This window comes from Mustela putorius, unplaced genomic scaffold, assembly GCF_011764305.1.
Source record: "Mustela putorius furo isolate JIRA1106 unplaced genomic scaffold, ASM1176430v1.1 tig00003845_pilon_pilon_pilon, whole genome shotgun sequence".
NCBI lineage: Eukaryota > Metazoa > Chordata > Mammalia > Carnivora > Mustelidae > Mustela > Mustela putorius.
Genome location: NW_025421998.1, coordinates 69,482,711 through 69,503,421, shown reverse-complemented (window position 1 = coordinate 69,503,421; position 20,711 = coordinate 69,482,711). Strand labels below are relative to the sequence as shown.

Genomic DNA, 20,711 nt, shown 5'->3' with positions numbered 1-20,711 from the left:
TTCAACAAATATTTATCAACTGCCAGCTATCTGCCTGCTCTGTACCCATGCATGTTGGCTTTTTCTTTCTTGGAGTTTACAATCTAGTAGGCACAAAGACAACTGAAATAGTGAGGTCAGCGCCACTGTGAGGTGAGAGCACGAAGCAGCGACAGTTAGCTCAGTCCAGAGGTTTCGGGAAAGAAGGGTTCCTGGATGAAGCAACAGCTAATCTGGGAACTGAAGGATAAGTAGGAGTTTGTAAATCAAGAGCACTGGGAAGAGAGAAATAATTAGAATACACTGTAATACAATAAATGCCATCTTAGAGAGCTAGTCATGGTCTGGGGGAACCTGAAACTTGGATGACCAGGAGGGTTAGGCAACATGTATAGGACTCTAGCTTTTACCGCTGAAACACTGAAACTTGGATGATCAGGAGGGTTAGGCAACATGTATAGGACTCAAGCTTTTACCGCTGAAACACTTTCATGTGAGAGACAATTCTCTGCTAAGGTGATTAACCTTCTTTTTCTCGTTGGAAAGGTGATATGCTTGATCTCTTGAAATGGAGAACCCACCCAGACAAGATCACAGGCTGTCTCTCTAAAATAAAAGAAATCGATGGCTCAGAGATAGTAAAGGTATATGGTGTTTCGTTATCTCTCTCTTGGGAAATTCATGGAATAAAGAATATTTGGAGGGGAAGGGCAGATGATATTTTCTTTATTAATTTATTTCTTTATCTTACAGTTTCTGCAAGATACACTGGATACATTATTTGGAATTTTAGATGAAAATTCCCAAAAATATGGGTCTAAAGTATTTGATTCTTTGGTGAGTTTAAATTCACTTCAATTATATCCTAACAATTTTGTCTCTTGGTCTTGACTTTCATAAGGCTCTTTCTGAAATGTGCACTGAATAGCATAAGTCATTTAAAAAGAACCCTCCCCCACAAAAAAAAAAACAACCCATAATTTGCATTTGGTTTTATAAACCTCAAATTTCTTTTTAGGTTCACATAATAAATTTGCTGCAAGATAGCAAATTCCATCATTTTAAACCTGTAATGGACACTTATATTGAGAGTCACTTTGCTGGGGCACTTGCATACAGGTAAGGCCTTTATCTTGTAATTGGTTTAGAAGCAGTTCCTTTTGAGCCTTTCCACGCAGAACCAGCAATATAGGAAAATTTAAAAGGGAGCGTAGGAAGAAATGAACCACAACAACTGAAGTGTCTCTTGAGTCAGTCTCTTCCTTTCTCACACATCTTTTTTTAATGGCTGCAACTTACTTTGATTAAAAGGACCTGGGGAAAAAAAAAAAAAAAAAAAGCCTTTCTGAATTCTATTCCTAAAACTTAAACTATAAAATGTTTTCTTCTTGTCTCCATTTCATGTGGTATTCTTTCGTCTGAATGCCTGGTTATTTCAGCCTGGCTGCCAAGAACCCCAATTAACCGCCACATTCCTTGCTTACTCTAGAAGTCTTTAAGAAAGAGATGTGAAAGGAAAACAGCCTTGGTCATCGTATCTTTTTAAATCCCTTCATTCATTTATCTGTTAATATTTACTGAGTTCCTACTGCCTGCCTAATGCGTGCTGATTCATGTGAAGCCATTAAGCAGGTCAGCTGTGGGCTTGACCCTTTGATAGGAGCTGCCATTTTCACAGCTCATCCCTTCCTATTAGCTCAGATTATTCTGCAGGCAAGGCTAAAGTGAATGAATAATGACAAGCTGTAGCTCTTACCTGCCTCCCTACAACCCAGTTGATACTTGCCAGAAGGTAACAGCGTCTCTCTTTCTCTGCTATGTATAACATCTTTCTGGTCTTTCACCCTGCTTAAATACAACCCTGGAATGTTCCCCAAAGTTCTTTCTCTCTGTTCTAACACTGCCATCGCTATTCTGGTATTTTTACCTTATACTTGAAGCACCAAGACCAAGTACACGCATAATCATTTATTCCCAGAAGTGTGGTTAAAAAAAAGATGGAATCATGTTTTTGCCCTTTGCCCCCCATCATGTGATATCTAAAAGATAAATAATCAAATAAGCATTTGATCCTGTTACGTTGGGTATTGCCTTTTTTTTTTTTTATTTTAAAGATTTTATTTATTTATTTGAGAGAGAGACAGTGAGAGAGAACATGAGCGAGGAGAAGGTCAGAGGGAGAAGCAGACTCCCCATGGAGCTGGGAGCCCGATGTGGGACTCCGTCCTGGGACTCCAGGATCATGACCTGAGCTGAATGCAGTCGTCCAACCAACTGAGCCACCCAGGCGCCCTGGGTATTGCCTCTTAAGGCATGTGAAGATTTAATACTCCAACATTTCAATGAATGGCGTGTCATCATGATTTTTACAGAGAGTGAAATGTAATATCAGGGATAGTTAGAAACATCGGCCTGACTCTGCCACTCGGCCTAACTTTTGGGGCCCTAGTAACATCTCACCACTTGTGACTGAAATTTTCAGTGGAAGCTGGAGAGGAAGGGTGTAATTTCTAACACTTCATGTTGGCCAGGAGAGCAGGATAATCATTCCTAACAAGACAGATAAGGCCTACGGAATCTTCTCGGGCTATGGGTGGTCAGAAACTCACTGACATTTATATCTTCAAAATAACATTCCTGGCAGCACCTGCCTTGTACTACATCCATGCGTTCTTCCCTGACTGAGAGAAAAGAGGAACATTGTTAAAAATTGCTCTGTTTCCTAGAAACCAAGAACAGAACAAAGGTAAAGGTAGCAAGACTGCAATCTTAAGAATTATTGGTGTGTTTTTTTTTTTTAATTCCAATTTTGTTCCTTATAAGAAAAAACAAACTTGGCTGTTTTGGAAGTTCTCTTACTAAGGCACTCTGATGAGAAGACTTGTTCTTCCCACGGGTCCGAGAATTGGCTAGATCAGTCCATGGGCATGTGATCTGGAGAAGGGGGTTGTTGCCTTATCCTTCCCCACACCCGCTTTGGCCTCCAACTGAGCATTTCATCCAGCTGTTTACATGGTCACTGGGGAAGAAATCCCAATTATCAGTTATCCAAGATGGACGGTCAGACTTCCAGGCCCTTTCTTGGCCAGAGTCCTTTTCTCTGGTGTTTGTGTTTATCCATTGGGAAGCTTTGCCAGAAACAGCAGGGTCAATGGGACATGGCCGTATCCAGGAGAATCTCAATGGGAGGAAGTATTTCTCTGTTCAGCTTCAGAGAGGGGTAGTGATGTTGGTGTGCACATTCCTCATATCATGAGATGAAGTGGTCTGACAGAACGCTGTGAGGACTTGGGAAAAGAAGCCTCCTCATGATCAAAATGTTGGATTTTTGGCTTTCAGCTGAGAACTCGACCAAGTCCACCTTCTGTCTCTCTTCCCCTGTGTTTCAGAGATCTCATCAAAGTCCTCAAGTGGTACGTGGACAGGATAACGGAAGCGGAACGGCAAGAGCACATCCAGGAGGTGTTGAAGGTAAAGACACGCCGGTGATAGCAGATAATGTTATCAAACAGAGCTGTTGCATGGTGACGCCTAAACTAATTGCTTTCCTCTACACAGACAGTAATTGGCGATGATATAGTACTGGCATTCCAATTCAAGGATGTTAATCAGTTTATGCTCCTCCAGAGCTGATGAAATTTGAAGGAAGCTTTGCCAGGCTCACCCACTGAAACTGCTTGGGATTGAATCCTTGTACCTCTGAGCTCCAGAACCCTTGGAGTGAAGTCTAGGGTTGGCAGGAGTGGAGGTCTTAGGACTGAAGACCACGGATGGGCAGTTCAGCTTGCAGTTTCCTGGCTCTTGCCTTCAACACCCTGACAGAGGCCGTTTGAGAACAATTTGTCTGACATTTTGAGAGAGAATAGGGTGGCTTGAAGACCTGAGGTTTTACTGGGTCTCAGGGTTTAATGCTGCCCACATGTCTGGGCCCTTAGTGCTCTGATGGAGATGCTAACACTCCACGTGCAAATGTGTTCATGAGGAACGGAGGTTCTCAAAGGAATTGTCCAGTAGCAGGTCTGAGAGTCCTCTCATGTCCTGTCGTTGAGTGCCACTCCGTTTGATGTCAATAGACAATACGATGACAGGTATGCACTTTGTAAAGCAAGTAATTTCCTAATTATAAATTTATCACGTTGGTCTGATGGAAGGTAAAATGCTAAGTGGCAAGAGGACCTGCCAGGAAAGCACAGTAATTGTTGAGAAGCAAACAGGTATCTCTCTGTTAACTACATTTTATTTTATTTTATTTTATTTTATTTTTAAGATTTTATTCATTTATTTGACAGAGAGAGATCACAAGTAGGCAGAGAGGCAGGCAGAGCGAGAGAGAGAGAGGAGGAAGCAGGCCCCTGCCGAGCATTGAGCCCAACGTGGGGCTTGATCCCAGGACCCTGAGATCATGACCTGAGCTGAAGGCAGAGGCTTAACCCACTGAGCCACCCAGGCACCCCTGTTAACTACATTTTAAAAACCACCTGACGATTGAAAGCATCTCAGGCTCCTACTTCTTGAGAATTAGAAAGAATTTTCAAATTAGCTATACATTTTCTCTCATTAGCATCAGAGAAAAATGGCACTTCCCCCACAAGTAAATTCTGTTCAAAAATCTCCCGTGGATCTTAGTGTTTAAATCAATAATTTAAATTTCTGATGTTGTCCCATGGTTTTTATGCTGTGTCATTGTTAAATCCTCTTGCTTTCCTTTGAGACTAATTTTTTAAAATATTTCACTTTCAGGCACAAGAGTATATATTTAAGTACATAGTGCAGTCTCGAAGGCTCTTTTCCCTCGCCACCGGTGGACAAAACGAAGAGGAATTTCGCTGCTGCATTCAGGAGCTCCTTATGTCCGTCCGTTTCTTCCTTTCTCAAGAAAGCAAAGGGTCGGGAGCCTTATCTCAATCACAGGTAATGTTTTTTCATCTCTACTTGGGAAAGCAAAAACGAGTCCCATTTATTCGTGTTTACATAGCAGCAGGATGTTTTCCTCATGAGCAATCCATCTCTCCTGTTGATATACGGAGTGCGAGCAACTTTGCAGATTTTAAAAAGGTCCCCTAGCTTCCAAGCAGCAGCACAGCAGAAGTTAGGTTGCCTTTCCTCCAGCTGCTCTCACTGTTTGTGGGGAGACTGTTGGTCTGCAGCAGCCTGGATTTCAGTTCCCAAAACAAGAGCTGGTGTGTGGACACGGCGTCACCATCCGCCTTGAGGAAGGAAGCTTCCTGGAGCCGACTTGTTACCGTTCTTTACCCCAAGCCTTGCACCGCATTTTAATCTGTCCACTTGAGACTCACTGTATGGGACTTGGCTAAAGTGGCATGTTGTTTTGTTTTATATATCTTGACCCTAAACGTCCTGGCTATGATCTTACTTGACCAGTGCTGGGCCGCTGTTGCCAAATGCTATTACTTGGAGAAGCTCCACGGGTTTTGTTTAAGGACAGGGTTTATCCACTTTCCAAGTAGCATGGCTTTGAACGCGTGCTGAGCAATCATTCTCAATACCTTACTCTACATTTTCTTAATCCTTCTGATACACTTTTAGTTCTAAAGACTTGGTTAAAAACCTCTCAGATGGAGAAGCAGCCTCTTTGCTGCCATCCCCTGGAGACTAGAGATTTATCATCACTGAGAATTAGCAGGGGAAATGGGAGATTAGAAGACAAAACTAACTAGATCCCTTGGAATAACATGTTAACTTGTGCCATTTGACATTTGGAAAGCATTATGTGTAATGGGGAAAAACCAGAAATGTACCAACCCTCTAACGACAGTGCTGTGCTTTTTTCTGACTTGTGGTGCCTGTTCTGGTTGGTCTCTTCTTTATACACATAAACTAATTCTTACACATGGGCAAGGATACAGTACAGGCCCTTTTAATGACATTTTGACCTCTGTTGCCAATAGCACAATCCCCACGCTTGAGGAACTTGCCAGATACCTCAAAGTCAACTTGCCCACTAGCCAAACACGACTTTCAGCAGTTGATACTTTAAAAAGATAATCCAACAAGCTAATCAAGTATTCCTTTAGATCAGAAGTCTCAGAAACTCACTACTTTGATGAAAGCTACTGTAGTTGAGATTTTTTTATCTTAAACCTTTACTGGTTAATAGGGACAAAACTTTTTAAATTCACATCTGAAAAAATACTCTCTTACTTTTAAGAGTAAGTTGAAGTCATGGTTTTTCAGTGACACGCCTTCCTAGGGACTCAAGAGGTCTTTTCCCTTCTATAAAGTTAGGGAAATAATCTTCTTCCTTCGTTATGTTTCCACTGTCTCTTAGCAGTTGCCCTGAGATGACCCAGGCACATGTGATGTGATCATTTTCTTTTAGGCTGATGCTAAGAGAATTCATAGAAAATGACGAAGTGGTTAGTTTTCTTTATTAAGCAAAGAGGACTGTGTCCTTCCTCTGTGTTTTGGGAGAAAGGGGAATACTCTAGAGCTTTTTTTTTATTCCAAGTGCCCTTTTGACCTCACACCTTCATGGCTCTCTTTTCGGAGATTTTCTACTGCTGCGTGACAAGTAACCAAGTGCTTGATGGCTTTAAATAACATCCACTTAGTCACAATTCTGTAGATAAGAAGGGTTAATTGGATTTTTTATTTACGGTCTCCTACAGCCAAAATCAAGGTGTTGGCCTCGATGGCTTCTTCAGAGATTCTGGGGAAGAATTTACTTTCAGAATCTCCCAAGTGTTTATAAGAATGAGATTCCTATTTCCTTGCGGCTTATCAGCAAGGGGTTGGAGGAGAGGAGGGGTGTTCTCAGCTCCTAGAGCCCATTTGCATTCCTTGGCTTGTGGCCCCTCCATCCTCAAAACCAGCAACAGTATGTCCAGTCCTTCTCATGCTTCAGATCTCTCTGAATCCTCCCACCATGAGCTAGAGAAAACTTCTGCTTTAAAGGATCAGGGTCATGTCATTAGGTCAGGTCCATATGGACAATCTACATATTTTTTTTTAAAGATTTTATTTATTTATTTATTTGACAGAGAGAGATCACAAGCAGGCAGAGAGGCAGGCAGAAAGAGGGGGGAAACAGGCTCCCCACCGAGCAGAGAGCCCAATGCAGGGCTCCATCCCAGGGCCCCATGGCCATGACCCAAACAGAAGGCAGAGGCTCAACCCACTGAGCCACCCAGGTGCCCCAAATTTCCATATTTTTTAAGAACAGCTCATTAGTAACCTTCATTAAACCGGCAAAATCCTTTTTTCCATGTAACATAACTTAATCACAGGGACAATACTGAGGAGAAAAGATCTTGGGGTCATCTTAGGATTCTGCATGTCCAGAGCGAGAGATATCCACTGGTCTGAGTCCAAAATCCAGTTTCCTTGCTCTCTTTTATATTTTTTCATTGTGGGCTCTGACCCAGGGCAAATGTTGTCTTCTGGAGGCAGAGCAGCCATCCCAGAAAGCCTTCCTGTTCGATCAATTTATAGCACCCCACAGCTCAGGCCATCCTCACCCCTCCGGCATGCTCATTTAGTCTTCCTGCCCTAACCCTGGCTCACTAATGACTCTGTCTCTGGGAGCCCGGCCCCAACAGGACTGCCATCCCAGTCAGGGGTTGGAGCTGTGGCTCTTGGTTTCCCCCTTCCACGGACAGATCCCTTCCCTGGATCCCTAAGAGCAGAAGAGGAATGTACCACCCTGCCCCAAATTCCTAATAATTATCTTTCTCTATTTGTCTTGGCTACCAAGAAGGTCAAAATAAAATTGGGCTTTTCTTCCTATTTGCAATAAAAATCCTTAGCTTAGATATCTTGATACAACTATCTTTCTGTCCTTATCACAAGGTGCTTGTGCCTGTATACTTTTTAATACACATATCTTCACTGCAGTCACATTCAGATCCGTTTTTGAAGTAAAGAGCTATAAATAAAGAAGTAACATAAATGAAAAGATTCCTGAGGAATATCAATGTAGTTGACTTTTCAGTAATCAGAAGGCTGGGCTCATTTGATTGTATCTTATTTCTTTAACTTCATCTGTATGACTCAGCTCTTTGTAGAGCGAAATGAAGGTTATATAAATATAGTCTTTAACAGAGAATACCAAGTTATTAATTTTAAATGCATCCGAGTAAACCTCTACTGTTTAAGAGTCAAGGAGAACGTAGCCGTTGACTGCAGCCCCTGAAGCATTTTGATGGTTCTGGCGTCAAAAACGGGTCTTGGCTCTTGCAAATATTTCTGCTGCTGCTGTACAGATAAATGCCAAAACCCATGAATTTGAATTTGACTCTGTATTTGAATCATCAGCACATGTAGACTCGACCTACTTTTTGCTGGTGTCAGATCTCATCGGTAAGCCAGCTAACACTTGAATATTAGCATATTAGAAACATGTGCCTCCTTCCCCCTGGCTTGATAGACCGGAGGCTGGTTGACGCTTCCTTCCATTGCTCTCCTTCTGTGGAATTCAAAAGACAGGGTTTGTTTTGATGTACCATCCTAGCCCAATTTGTGTCCCTTAGGATTTGATACTAGCACTTTTTTTCCCTGAAAAAGTGGTTAGCAAGCTTCTTCACTTACATAAAGAATATTATTCCTAGTACACACAGTTCTGTTTGATCTTACAGGTGATAAAACTGAAACCCAAGGAGCTAAAGTGACTTGTCCAAGGTCACAGAGTTGATTAGAGGCCAAGCCAGTAGTACATAAAATCTAGGTCTTCTGGTTCTCTGTCTTTTTTTTTTTTTTTTTTTTTTTTTTTTTCTTTAACCATAAGTTCAGTGCTTTCGGGAATCAACATGTTTGGTTTCTTCAAGGTAAATGAGATTTAGATGAGCACTTGAGAAACCTCTAAAAAGAAAGGAAATATAAGTGATGGCATTCCCGGCCATGGTTGAGCATTCTTTCTATTTGATCATGCTGCATTTTGCTGATTTTGTGCGATTTTTTGCCAATCCTTTTGCTAATGTCAGTGATTTTCCAGAATTTCCCAGTTTTATTATATGGCACCCTTGCACATTTTAAAACATGGCTTTTTTTTTTTTTTTTTAATTGCAGCCTTTTACTTTTAGGTACTGGAACCATCTTACTTCATTTTTTTAATCATTCAAAATTATTTGTCACAGTCTTAAACTCATTGACATTTTACAGCAAATTTCTTGGGGCATATCTTGGAGTTGATTTAAATCTCTTCCTTTCAAGGCTGTGTTTCTGAGCTCCTTCCCAGCTGTGTACTCCGAGCTGCTGAAACTCTTTGATGTCAGGGAAGTGGCCAACTTGGTACAGGACACCCTGGGCAGTCTGCCGACCATCGTGCATGTGGATGACTCCCTACAGGCCGTGAAGCTGCAGTGCATCGGCAAAACCGTGGAGAGCCAGCTGTATACCAATCCAGGTAAGGTGGTGAGTCTCGTGAATGAAACATGTTCTGAAAAGCCATTGCTTACCCCTGGTAATCATAGGTCAGCAGAAGCAATTAGAAAGAGGAAGCAGAAAATTCCTTTCTCAAAAGCATTGTGTGTTTGGATAGCAGAATAAATGTATTAAGTGGCCAAATATAGCAGCATGGCTGTCAAAGCTTTATTTCTAGAAAGAATGAAAACCCTGATTGAATTGATTCTGATCATAAACTGGTGGTGATGTCAGGCATGCTTATTTTCTTGTTACAGGTTTTATTTTATTTTATTTTATTTTAAGATTTTATTTACTGGGGCACCTGGGTGGCTCAGCTGTTAAGCGTCAGCCTTCGGCTCAGGTCATGATCCCAGGGTCCTAGGATCGAGCCCCACATTGGGCTCCCTGCTCAGCAAGGAAGCCTGCTTCTCCCTCTCTCTCTCTCCTGCTTGTGTTTCCTTTCTCTCTCTCTCTCTCTCTCTAATAAATAAAATCTTTTAAAAAAAAGATTTTTATTTATTTATTGGAGAAAGGGTATAGTGAGAAAGAGCACGAGCAGAGGTGAGGGGCAGAGGGAAAAGCAGACTCCCCCTCTGAGCAGGGACCCTTTCAGAGCTCAATCCCAGGACCTTGGCATCATGACCTGAGCCAGAGGCAGACATTCAACCAACTGAGCCACCTCGATTTTATTTTTTTTATTCAACAGAGTTTAACCTTTTCTTTCAGAGAGGCTTACAGGGACCTGATATGATCCTTATTTGTCTCTTTGTTCTTAAAATGTTTCCATCGATTTGTGTTCTGAAACTGAGTGAAAGTTTTGATGTATTGTCATTTTTAATTTAATTTTATTTATTTTTTTTTAAGATTTTATTTATCCATTTTACAGAGAGAGATCACAAGTAGGCAGAGAGGCAGGCAGAGAGAGAGGAAGGGAAGCAGGCTCCCTGCTGAGCAGAGAGCCCGAAGCGGGACTCGATCCCAGGACCCTGGGATCATGACCTGAGCCGAAGGCAGTGGCTTAACCCACTGAGCCACCCAGGCGCCCTCAATTTTTATTTTATACTAGTACATGACCAGTTACTGAATTGGTTTTGTCATAATACCTGTTATTAAATCCCACTGCCTTTTTCTTCTAGTTTTTCTTGAAATAAAATATTAGCCTCATTTTCTAGCTTATTTTAAGAAGTTTCTATCATTCTCACTAAATAAACTTCTAAAAATTGACTCTCTTGAGAATTCTCTTTCCACATGAATGCATATGTGTGTATATTTTTGAAATAAGGTTTTAAATATAATTTTTAAAAAAGCTTTTTTTATATTATTTTATTGTAAAACATTTTAAACATACAGACAAGAATGGGGTGTAAGATAGTAAATCATTAATAAATCTCAGTAGTATCGAGTATTTGCTTTAGATCTTTTATTAAGAAATCAGTTGCTAGAGATATTTAGGCTCTCCTGCATTTACTGACTTACTTCAGAGAAATTCCCACTATCAGAGATTGCTGTTTGTATTTTTTCTGCCTTTATTACAAATATATAAAAATATATCTTTTTCTTATCTTTTCAAATATTTTTCATCTTTAATCTTGGTATGATGACATTATGTTGTATGTCATTCCATAGAGTGCTTATTTTTGACTAATAGACTTTTCTATTTATCCAAGCTGTGAGATACATCTCTAGTTCATCCTTTCATTCTTTTTTTTTTTTTTTAATGGATGATATTCCATTCTGAATGAATTTATCTTGGTTAATTTATTTTTTCTCCTATAGATGGACTATTTGTTTCTGTGGGTTTTTTTTCACCTGAGATTATATTTCAGGAAATAAAAGAAATTTCAAACCTTCTAATTTTTCCCGAGGGAAACATCTCCTCTTGGAGAAAAGCTGTTTCTTGCAGTAGTTTTGTGAACTCTGCTCCTCAGAGGCATAGGAGTTCTTCTTCAGTGATCAGGGCCTCCCCCAGGATTAGGAGGCAGGGGTGCAAAGTATAGGGGATAGAGGTCCAGACCAGGTACTTGGTGTTAGTTTTCTATTGGTACTGTAATGACTACTACAAACGTAATGGTTTAAAACAACATAAACTTTGTATCTTACATTTCTGCAGGGAAAAATCCAAAATCCTTCTCCCTGGGCAAAAATGAAGGGGATTAAGGTGTCCGCAGAGCTGTATTCCTTTGTGGAGGGTCTAGGAAGGATCTGTTTTCTTGCCTTATATAGTTTGTAGGGGCCACTTGCATTCCTTAGCTTTTGGCCCCTTCCTCTGTCTTCAAAGCCTGCAGTGAAGCATCACAAGATCTCTCTCTGACTCTGACTCTCTGCTTCTTTCACCTTCAAGGACCCCTGTGTTTATATTGGGTCCATCCAGATAATCCAGGATAATCAAGACCCTTAATTTAATCACTTCTGTAGCATCTGTATTGCCCTTAGCTGTTCCCAGGTTCTGGGAATTAAAGCATGGACATCTTCCGGAGATGATTATTCTGTCTGCTGCATATGGGTAAAACAGACAGACTCAAAAGCTTGTGATGGCTCACCTGTAGATAAGGAGGTAAAAAAAACACTTAAAAATCTATAAGTTTTATTTATGGATTAAAAGTTTTAAAAATGAGATTTCAAGCGCTATGCTTGTGTGAGTATGTACATCTTAGTTAGAAGGATGTTATCAATGACACTTTCCTGACATAAGATTATAAATCTAAAATAGGACAAGATAAAGTAGAGATAAGGACATTACCAGGTATCAACTACATATATCATCAGTCAAAGACCAAATACTTCGTTTTTGAGAGTATTTCTTTCTCAGAACATAGACTATGGGGAAGACAGTTGCTACTTTGAGCTTAAGTCTGATCAGCAAAGAAATGGTTGGTGGGATCGAAGTGAGAAGAATCTGAGAAAGTGACCTTATTTCCTGAGAGTTGGTATTATCCAGAGAGAGGCATACAGAGTACAGTTGGCCCACGTTTTTAAGAAAATACATTTCAAAACATTTAGAAAAAAAGCCTAGATGTTATAAGCTCCCCAGGAAAGACAAATCGTTCTAATGGTTGTCTATGTGCTTGAATTCTGATAGAGTTCTCCAGAGGAACAGACCCCGTATGGGTGACTGTGTGTGTGTACATGTACACGTGTACAAGGTTTCATATAAGGATTGAGCTCAAATGATGACGGAGGCTGAGAAACTATAGCTGGTCAGTTGCAGACCTGAGAGAGCCCATGGTGGAAGTTCCAGTCCAGGTCTAAGGCAGGAGAAGACTGAAGTCTCTGCTCAAAGACAGGCAGAAAGAGCAAATTCTCCATTTTGTCTCCTTTGGTTCTATTCAGCCCTTGAGTGCATTGGATGAGACCCACCCATGCTGAGGAGGGCAACCTGCTTTACTCGAGCTTCCAATTCCAATGTGAATCTCATCCAGATATGCACTCACAGACATGCCCAGGATAATGTTTAAACAAATATCCAGGTATCCCATGGCACAGTCAGGTTGATGCATAAAAAAACAAAACAAAAAAAAAAAACCAGAGGAAAAAACAAACAAACAAACAAACAGAGGAAGCATGCATAGAAACTAGCATGACTATAGAATACTTCTGGTTGAGCTCAGGTTAGAAATTAATACAAAGAAAAAACAGAGGGACACATATAGTCAGCACTAAAGAAGGGAATGACAAAAATCATAGGAAGATTCAGGCCAAGTTGAGTTGAGGATCCGTGGGCAACTTCAGGGCTGGAGCCATTCCACAGCTAGGCAGAATTACCCACCCCCGCCAACCACCCCCCGCCTCCAGTCACCCCCACCAACTCCCCCCTCCAACTTCCAGTCACACACCCCCAACCGCCCCCCCCCCACTTCCAGTCACACCCCAAGGTCAGAGTTTAGGGCATCTGGTCAAACCTGAAGGCCAGCACTAAGATTTGAAATCTATATAGATCAGTATTTGATGTCTAAGTCATCTGGGGTCCAGGCAGACCTATTTAAAGTGTAAAAATTGAACAACTCATTTTCACTGTCTCCTCACAATTCTACTCTTCCTATTTCCTGAGGGCCACGAAAAGGTCTAAATTTTGGAGAAGACCAATTTGGCAGTGGCAGAAGGAGCTGAGCTGAGGTATAGAGATTGAGGAGGAAGCATCACCAAAATCATAGTTGAGCCTAAGTTTTATCTGTTTGAAAATACATGTAAACATCAAGGCCCAAATTTAAACTGTTTCCTTATCTTTTTTTTTCCCTAAACTTTTCAATACTGATTGGCATGTGCAAGCACACTACTGGGGAACAGTTGAAAGCCATGTCTTCTCATTTCTTACACTTCATCATCCACACTGGTGCTGATGTTCAGGGGAAACCGGGCCTGGGATGTGTGTCTTGGTTTCATTTCCATGAACAGCTGCACTCCTTGCCGTGGAGGATTGCGAGTAGGGGCATTCCCCTGGCGGCTTGGGCGAGGACCCGCAGAGGGAGTCACTGTAGGCCAGACCCAGAGAGTGTGTGTGTCCTGTTGTCTTCCCGTTTTAGCTGCATTGATACATGAAGACACAGAGCTCTCTGTTTCAGCTGCCCCTCGTATCCAGTGGACTCGTGCTGTCATTCATTCATTCAGCAAATGTGTATTGTGGGTGGAACCCACACCAGATGTGATGTTAGAGATGTTTATAGCAAGGGAAACAGCCAGTTCTTGCCCTCAGTCTGCTGCTAGTCTACCATGAAAGCTGACTTTGAGCAGGGAATTAGACTGATAAGGTGCAGCTGTTGTGATCTGGGAAGGGAAGAAGGTGCTGTGTAGCAAGGAGACCTGAATGCGACTCGGGGTTCATCCCACCTACTTCACCTGAGTTTGTGGCCCGTGCCCTGACACCACCTCACATCTGTAACCTTCTCCCTCTGCCCTTTATCTCCGCCTCTCCTGAGATGTTCTTGGGCCTCCACACCCTCTCACATGTGCCGGGCCCCCTGCCCCCAGCCTGCCACAGGTCCGTTCCACACTGTCGCGTTGTCTGCTCTCCCTCGGGCATGGCCATCCTTACCTCTCTCTCCCATCCGTCTGCATAGCCAGAGTTCCCTAACGGAAACTCACACCAGACCATGTTGCTCCCAGCAACCTCGCTCACATCCCCTGGTTGTGCTCTCTTTTGAGGACACAGAAGAGAACTGATCTCTCGGGCCCCGTGACATCACCCTGCCCACCTGCCTGGTCCCGTCTCTTAATGCTCCACTTCTGCTTGAACCCGTGCTCTCCTGCTCCTCTCCGATCCCAAGTGATCCCCGTTCACCCTGCTGGGCTCAGTTCAACTCTCATTTTCTCAGGCCTCTCCTCTCTGCCGTGCATGCTCAGATCTCTCTCTCGTGCTCATATTGCTTTTTGCTTCTTGGAACACCTGACGCAGCTGAAACTGTATAAAGAATTGGGTTTTAGTCGTTTTGAGTCTGTCTCCAACCCTTGCTCCAGAAGGAAAACCTCCGAGGGCTGGGACTTTATCGGTCCTGATCACAGTGATTCTCTCCAGCTTCCAGAACTGTGCCTGGTGCATGTTCCATAGAGGTTTCGCGAATGAAGACTACATAGTGGGTCACACATTAAGGACCAGGGCCGAGCACCAATAGGTGCTAATTCAGTGATGTGTATATAAAAAGAAATCTTACTGGAGGGGTTCCTGAGTGGCTCAGTGGGTTAAGCCTCTGCCTTTGGCTCAGGTCATGATCCCAGGGTCCTGGGATCCAGCCCCGCATCGGGCTCTCTGCTCAGCGGGGAGCCTGCCTCCCCCTCCCTCTCTGCCTGCCTCTCTGCCTGCTTGTGATCTCTGTCTGTCAAATAAATAAATAAATAAATCTTTAAAAAAAAAAAATCTTATTGGAAAAGGGTGCGCATGAATAGGACAACAGAACAGCTTGGGCAGTGGAACGGCCCAGACCAGAAGCAGAGCACGGTGGATAAAAGGAACCAAGTGGTCATGGCATCTAGTTTGCTTTAGGAAGGGTGCCCCGTGGTCGAGGCCTCCAGGGTAGGATGAAATCGGCTCAGAGATCATCTTTCGGCCTCTCCTGTCGTTTCCCTCTGTGGTCCTGACATTGTCTATGTGAGAACAGAGCCCCTGCATTGTGTGCTGTCTTGCCGTTCTGAGTGTTGTCTGTCCTCCAGTGTATGAAAGGCTCGTTTGCAGGTTTTGTTGTCTGTGACATTGGCATTGAGGTTACTGGTGGCTTTGATCACCAAGGCCCAACCTAGCTCTGAATTCAGGTGTTCCGCTGTGCCTGGGCCTGATTGCTGCCCACCTCCTTTATTATTTACCCCCCACCCCCGGCCGGGGCTGCCTGGCTTGTGTCCAGCCCATGCCGCACCCCAGTGTGGGGAGAGACCGGCAACCGTTCCTGGCAGTTCAGTTCTCCTTGACCCTGCTCCTGTATGGACAGATGCTGACATCCAGGTTCCATGTCTAAGCCTCTGCTGGTACAGGAGGTAAAGACCAGTTTGTGACTTCCTTCAGAATTAACCTCAAGCAGGAAATCAACCAGCTTTTCACAGCTGCTTCTCCTCCTTCCCAGCCCCACACCCCCCTGAGAGTTACTCAGGGGAGCGGGCTTTACCACTCAAGTGGATACAGGCGAAATGAAAAGTAAATGAGAGTCACTCCTTTATACACTCAATGAGATGCATAAAACAGTGAGCTTCATCTGAGATGTGGGGTGTGGGGTGTGTTGACCCTTTCAAGGACAAACTGCCTAACGGATTCTATTGTTAAATGTATGTGGAAAGTTAGTGTGTGTTCAGTTGTGGGTTTTTTCTTCTTTGGTCTTGCTTGATGAGTCCAGGTGTTTCCTTTTAAAGGTAAGAATTAGCATTTTAACCAGTCAGCTTGTTTGGCATTTACCCACCGATTGTATCATTTGCATTGGCTGACATTGCCCTGGTAATGGGGAAAAAGCAAATCTGTTTAGGTAGTCATACATTTCTTTTTATGCACACCACACACGAATTATTTGTCTACCTTACTCCCTTTTTTGCAGTAGCTATTCTCTTAACAGTTGGTTGCAAATTAAATTTTTAGAGATCAAATTCTGCTGGCTGCAGGAACGTATCAGATGAGCTTTATCTTCCTTCCTAATTAATCATCACCAGGCAGTGACTCCTGTCTTGTCATTTTTTAGATTCTTTTCCTTGGTTCTTTTTGTCAAGTAATTGATTTATAAATGAGTATTTAAGTTTCCTGGTCAGGCTTACCATTTCAAGGAACCCTGCAATGAATTATTTCACAAGTTTGGATTTTAATGTTCTGTGTTGCCCAAAGTGAAGAATGCCTGTGCCTTGTGTGGTTTGTTTTAGTGGTAAACCTAAGGCCAAAACGCCTTGTGTTGATAAACCAATAAGAGAAACCATGCAAACCCTGATGATGGCACTTTCCCAGTTGTGAATATTTTGCATTCCCTATGATTTTTTTTTTAAAGATTTTATTTATTTATTTGACAGAGAGAGATCACAAGCAGGCAGAGAGAGAGGAGGAAGCAGGCTCCCTACTGAGCAGAGAGTCCGATGCGGGGCTAGATCCCAGGACCCTGAGATCATAACTTGAGCCAAAGGCAGCGGCTTAACCCACTGAGCCACCCAGGCGCCCCGCATTCCCTATGATTTTTATTAGGGTACAGAATTATATATTCTTTTACCTATGCAAGTATCTTATACTGGCTAGGAGTCTCCTACAATGTTGAATTGATTGGTGAGGTTGACCATCCTTGCCTTCATTTTTATCTTAAACAGAAAACATTCAATCTTTCACTCTTAAGTATTGTGTTAGCTAAAGGTAGGCATTTCAGGTGCACCTGGGTGGTTCAGTCAGTTAAGCGTCTGTCTTCATCTTAGGTCGTGATCCCAGGATCCTGGGATCAAGTCAGGCACTCTGCTCATTAGGGAGTCTGTCTGTCTGTCTTTCTCGCTCGTCCTACCAACCCCCCCTCCCGCCAATTCGTGCTCTCTCCCTCTCTCAAATAAATAAAATTTTAAATTTTTTTTTAAAAATCAAAATAAAGGTAGGCATTTCCTTAATGCTCATTATCAATTTGGGAAAAATACCTTCTATTATTAGCGTCCTGACAGGTTTTTTTCGTGAATGCTGAATTTTGCACATTATTTTCTACATCTGTTAATATGGTGAATTAATATTGATTGATTTTCAGATGTTATACCAAACTTGCCTTCATGATAAACTCTTTTTATCATATATATATATATATATATATATATATATATATAACTAGATTCATTTTGCTCAAATTTTACAAGGATTTTTGCATCTGTGTTCATGAGAGATAGCAATCTATAGTTTTCTTGTCTTGTAATACCTCTGGGCTAATTTTGACATCAATAACACTGGCCTTATAAAAAGAGTTAGTTGTGTTCTCTGTTCTATTTTCTGGGAGAATTTTTGTAGACTTGTGGTGATTTCTTCCATAAATGCTTCATAGAATTCATAGAAGTCACCTGTGCATGGCATTTTTCTTATGGAAAGGTTCTTAACTACAAGTTCAATTTCTTTACTGAGTATAGTATTATTTAAGCCGTCCATTTTTTCTTGAGTGAGTCAAGTTGAATTATAATTTATGCAACTATTTATAAGATACATGAGTTTTAATAAATTAAGAATAATCTCTCTAAATTGTTGCACTGTTGACATATTTTTATTTTTATCTTTATTATTTTTTTAAATATTTTATTTATTTGATAGACAGAGATCACAAGTAGGCAGAGAAGCAGGCAGAGAGAGAGGAGGAAGCAGGTTCCCTGCTGATCAGAGAGCCCGATGTGGGGCTCGATCCCAGGACCCTGGGATCATGACCTGAGCTGAAGGCAGAGACTAACCCACTGAGCCACCCAGGCACCCCCCTTGACATTTTTTTAAAAGCCATGTGGATCAGGGAATTTGCATTTGCAAGTGGGCACATCCACAAATAATATGACCATTTGGGGCACATAATAGACAATGCTTTTGTGTTCATGACATCCTGGTGAAGAGAAAACACTCAGGACAATAAGCATCATTACTTGTTACTTTTCCAAAAGATTGAAATAAATACTGCATGAGTCCGTTACCTCTCTGTTTCAAATACCTATTTAATGACAAAGTAGGGATAAATGTAAGACTTCCAGTAATGGAGGAATGATACTTGTACGATCAAAATTCACTGTTGATGGATTCAGGGACTAAAATGTGTTTGTAACCTCAAAATCATACTTGTGACACTCTCATGTTCATTCGTGGCCATGCACAGAGCAGTGAAAACTTGGGAGTAGCAGGATGCATGCATTCTCGGCTGAGATGGAACAGGCGGCGCTCTGCCTTCCTTTCCACTCTCACGCAGGGTAACTGGAGGATGGAGCAGCAGGGGGCAGTGCAGCCCAATGCGAGAAGCTCCAGCTCTGGGGCCACAGGATAGTTTGAATCCCACCCATGGCCCCCCCTTACTGGGCTAGCCTCAGGCAAATCACTTAAGGCTTCTGAACCTTTTTTTTTTTTCTCTTTTGTAATATAAAGAAAATTGAATATGACTGGATGAGTTGTTTTTAAGATATAATATTTTTTATCTATGTGGTCTGTGTATTTTATCTATGATATATTATTTGCTGTTTCATTGTCCCCAGTGACTTCTTAGAACTTACCTAGCATGAATAACAAGAATCGGCTGTTTATCTTTCTCCCCTGATGAGAGTATGTGCAAGTACGATTTTCAGATGTTCAGCAAACCTTGCTTTTAAGATAAGCCTGTCTGGTCGTGAAGTACTACATATTTTCCGTGTTGCTAGAATTGATTGGCTAAAGTTGTAAAAAGCATTTTTGAATCTATGATTGGTAAAGGAATTTTTTTTAAAAAAATGTGTAGTCTCACAAGTTTAGGAGCATGGGAGAGGAGATAACACATAAATACCAACATTATTTTACCAAGTTGAGTGGTAGCTGACAGCAGACAAGAGAAGGCTGACCCACACAGGTGTATGGAGTTGGGGTAGAGTCAAGGAACAAACTAGTTTACTCCACCGAACTGCAGACAGCTCAGGGCGACTTCAGAAAGGATCAGGAATGAAAGATACCAGTTTGCCAGGGGCACCTGGCTGCCTCTGTTGGAAGAGCATGTGACTTTTGATCTTAAGGTGGTGAGTTCAAGCGCCGCTTTGGATGCAGAGATTACTAAAAAAAGATAAATAAGTTTTTTTTAAAATACGAAAAATAAACAGAAAATACTAGGGATCTGAAGATTAAGGGGGCTAGAAATACAAAAATTGGATAAGAAAAATTCTTAGAAGAGTTAGCACCCTGCCCCTGTCCCCTTCTCTAGTTCAGCCAAAAATGGTTAAATTCACTATCTGAAGGAAGTGAATGAGGTATGCCTAGATTCAAGAGATCAGCCACTCTAAATTTGAGACTGAATCACCACACCCTATCGCTGTTAAACAGAGAGACCCCTACCGGCCCCTTCCTTTCTTGATTTCAAATGACTAAAAGATGATGGTTTTGTGCTCCCCCATAGAGGAGATTATCAGATTCCTCTGTAGAGAAACTGACCAGACCAAGAAAAGACATATCAGATTCTGAAATTTGGGGGTCCCCTGATGAAACATCTGGATGCCTTCCCACCCTGCTGTGAAGCTTCCCCAGTATACAAGCTTGCCAACAGGCACACAGTTGTGGTTCCCCCCCGGCCCCAGTTAGCATTTTGGTGCCTTGCTTATAAAGACAGACAACCAGCAATCATCAGATACTTGTAGAAATACCTTTAATGTGAAAGCAGAGGCCAAAATGCAGAAACAGAAAAAAGAACTTGAAAGAAAACGATCGTTTGAGGAGATAAATAAATAACAGAATTGTCTCTGACTAACTCAGAGAGAGAAAATCCATGAAACATGCTATAAAAGGATATCACTCAGAGAAATAAACAGGAGTGTCTGCATAATGAAAATACAACACCTCTTCTTTGAAAATTATTAGGAATTTCATGCTGGGAGCACAGAGCATGAAACCAGGTGTGGGGCTGTTCTGAGCACAGGCACCTGTGTGAGCACACACCTGTGACACCAGCCTTGGACATAAGAAAGAACTCTTGGAGATTAAATAAACGAGAGCAGGAATAAGAAAGTTGAAGAGTTAGAAGATTAGGAATTTGGACAAAAGGATGAAAAAATGCTCAAGAAGATGGTTTAAGACATTCATGATATAAATGTAGTCAGAATTTCAGACAGAGGACAGAAAAACTAGAGAGAAGGAAATAATCGTACAAGTATTTCAAGCCAAGTTCCCAGAGCTGAAGGACATGAGTTTATAGATTTCAAGGGCCAAGGCAAGGCAAACAATTAGAGAATTTTGAATTATCAGGGATAACTTCTTG

General features: G+C 41.9%; 1 protein-coding gene across 3 annotated transcripts in view; it reads left to right on the top strand.

Annotated features, from left to right (window-relative positions):
* DOCK4 (dedicator of cytokinesis 4) overlaps positions 1-20,711 on the top strand; it is a 437,391-nt gene that overhangs the window by 299,312 nt on the left and 117,368 nt on the right. For all 3 annotated transcript variants that reach the window (XM_004741945.3, XM_004741944.3, XM_004741943.3), the window contains exons 18-23: positions 526-623; positions 733-816; positions 998-1,098; positions 3,369-3,450; positions 4,720-4,890; positions 9,148-9,340. In XM_004741945.3, coding sequence (XP_004742002.2) covers positions 526-623; positions 733-816; positions 998-1,098; positions 3,369-3,450; positions 4,720-4,890; positions 9,148-9,340 — 729 coding nt within the window. The remainder of the gene's footprint in view (positions 1-525; positions 624-732; positions 817-997; positions 1,099-3,368; positions 3,451-4,719; positions 4,891-9,147; positions 9,341-20,711) is intronic.